Source organism: Penaeus chinensis, chromosome 17, assembly GCF_019202785.1.
Source record: "Penaeus chinensis breed Huanghai No. 1 chromosome 17, ASM1920278v2, whole genome shotgun sequence".
Taxonomy (NCBI): Eukaryota; Metazoa; Arthropoda; class Malacostraca; order Decapoda; family Penaeidae; genus Penaeus; species Penaeus chinensis.
The window spans coordinates 15,928,527-15,931,026 of NC_061835.1; the positions used below are offsets into that span (position 1 = coordinate 15,928,527).

General features: G+C 33.7%; 1 protein-coding gene across 3 annotated transcripts in view; it reads right to left on the reverse strand.

The window, feature by feature from the left end:
- The window catches only part of LOC125034184 (lachesin-like), a 162,763-nt gene that overhangs the window by 26,055 nt on the left and 134,208 nt on the right, over positions 1–2,500 (reverse strand). For all 3 annotated transcript variants that reach the window (XM_047625871.1, XM_047625873.1, XM_047625872.1), the window contains one exon: positions 841–947. In XM_047625871.1, coding sequence (XP_047481827.1) covers positions 841–947 — 107 coding nt within the window. The remainder of the gene's footprint in view (positions 1–840; positions 948–2,500) is intronic.

A 2,500-nucleotide genomic window follows, 5' to 3' on the forward strand; every position in this document is an offset into this window, starting at 1 on the left:
ATCATTATTGTTATAGTCGTTATTAATTCTATCGTTCTGATTATTGTTATTATTGTTCGTGTTGTTGTTCTTGCTGTTGTTGTTCTTGTGATGTTATCATTATTATCATTATCACCATTCTTATTACTAGGAACACTTTCTTTTATCATTATCATTATATAGACTGTTGTTACTATTATCATTATCATTATTATCCTCATCATCGTTGTTATCATTATCATCATTTTCAGATTTGATAAAAAAGTAAATATATATACTGGAAATAAAAATAATATATATATATATATATGTATGTATATATATATATATATATATATATATATATATATATACACATGTACTGTATATCTCAGATCCAATTATACATCGCACACGTTCACACACAGATATAGGTCACTATTACTGTGTTTACATATATATATATAAATATATATATATATATATATATATATATATATATATATATATATATGTGTGTGTGTGTGTGTGTGTGTGTGTGTGTGTGTGTGTGTGTGTGTGTAAATACATATATATATATGTGTGTGTGTGTGTGTGTGCGTGTGTGTGTGCGTGTGTGTGTGTGTGTGTGTGTAAATATATATATATATATATATATATATATATATATATATGTGTGTGTGTGTGTGTGTGTGTGTGTGTGTGTGTGTGTGTATCAATACATATAGATATATGTATATATATATATATATATGTATGTATATGTACATATATATGTTTGTATATGTATATATGTATGTATATATGTATATATATGTATGTATGTATAAAGAAAAAGAAATTGCATTAGAAGACAAAGAGGCATCTGCAGCCAGGACTCACCCTGTATCCTCCAAGGTGTTTGACTAAGCAGGTGAATTTTGCGTCCCTTCCCCTCGCCACTGTCACGTTGCTCACGGGGGCGGCGAACTGAGGGGAAAAGCACACAGCTGTCGAGGAGAAAGAGAGAAAGAAAGGGGAGTTAATGGGGGTTATTTTGGTTGAGTTTGCGTCGTTCGATTGATTGGGTATGTAGAATATAACTCGTATGATATGTTAGTGTATGTACGCATATAGATAGACATACTGATATGTTAATAATCACATTATATACATATATATTCATCTATTTATTTTCCTCATTCCAGTTACCATTACTCTTGTCATTTTCTTTATCGTTACCAGAAGGATTATCATCTTAATTGCTATCGTTATACCACTGTATATGCATTATGAAGATAGAGTTGCCACTAATAATAAAAATGAAAACAATAATGATGATAGCAGCCGTAGTGGAAGTAGGAGTAGTATTAGGAGTAGTAGCAGTAGTAACATTAGAAGTAGCAGCAATATCAGTAGTTTTGATAGTAGCATTAATACATGTAAAACTGTTATCATTACTACCATTATTCTTTCTTTCTTATTAATGTGATAATGTGAGGTTTAGCCAGATTGTTTTTACCACTATATCTGTGAGCATGTGTGAGACTGTTCGCCTAGGTTTATATATCCAAAGCCTCCTCCTTCACCCCATTTCTTGTCAAAAAAGAATAATGAATGAATAAAAAAAATCGACGAATAGATGAATAAGATAAATAGACAAATTCATAAATTGATAAATAAATAGATGAGTAAATAAAGAAAGAAATGATAGAGCAACGTAAAAAACACGAACACCCTTACATACACACATAAGGACAGTCACACACAAAAAAATATTAGCAATTTTCTAAATCTTATCGCGACGGTTCACTTTTTTTAATTGGATTCAACCTCTACAACTTGGAATTAACCGCAAGATCTTCCCCATTTGCATAATGTTGAGGCAGCGAAGAAAGAAGAGGAGAGGAAGAAGAGATGGAAAAAGAAGGAAAGAGGATAAAAGAAAGAGGAGAGGAGGAAAAGGGAGGGAGACAAGAGGAGCAGGAAAACGAGTGAAGGAATTTAAAGAAGAAGAGGGGGAGGCGAAGAAGAAAGAAGAAGAAGCAAGTTAGGGGGAAGCGGGCAAGGAGGAAGGAGAAAGGGGGTGAAGGGGGAAGAGGGAGGGGGACAAAAAGGAGGAGGAGGGGAAGATGACATGAAGGGAAGAGGATTTAAATAGAGGAAAGCCAAAGAAGGGAAAAGAACACGAAGGAGGGCATAAAGGAGGACGATGGATACAAGGAGAAGAAAACACAGCATAAGAAGGATGAAGAAGAAAAACACTAAGCCAAGAAGGAAAAGGGGAAGAGAACAAGGAGCAGGAAGAAGAAAAGGGGAGAAGAAAGGAAAGGAAGGAGGTGAAATTAACAAAAAAAAAAAAAAAAAAGAAAGAAAAAATGGAGGGGGGATAAGAGGAATGGGGAGGAGAAAGAGAAGGAAGAGAAGAGAGGGAGGGGGAAGTGAGACAATAGAGGACAAGGCAGAAGGAGTAGTAGGGAGAGCATAAGTTAAAAGGAGAGGATATTGAAAATGATGACAAAGTAGATAGTAGACAGATAATACAATTTTTTTTTTTTTTTTT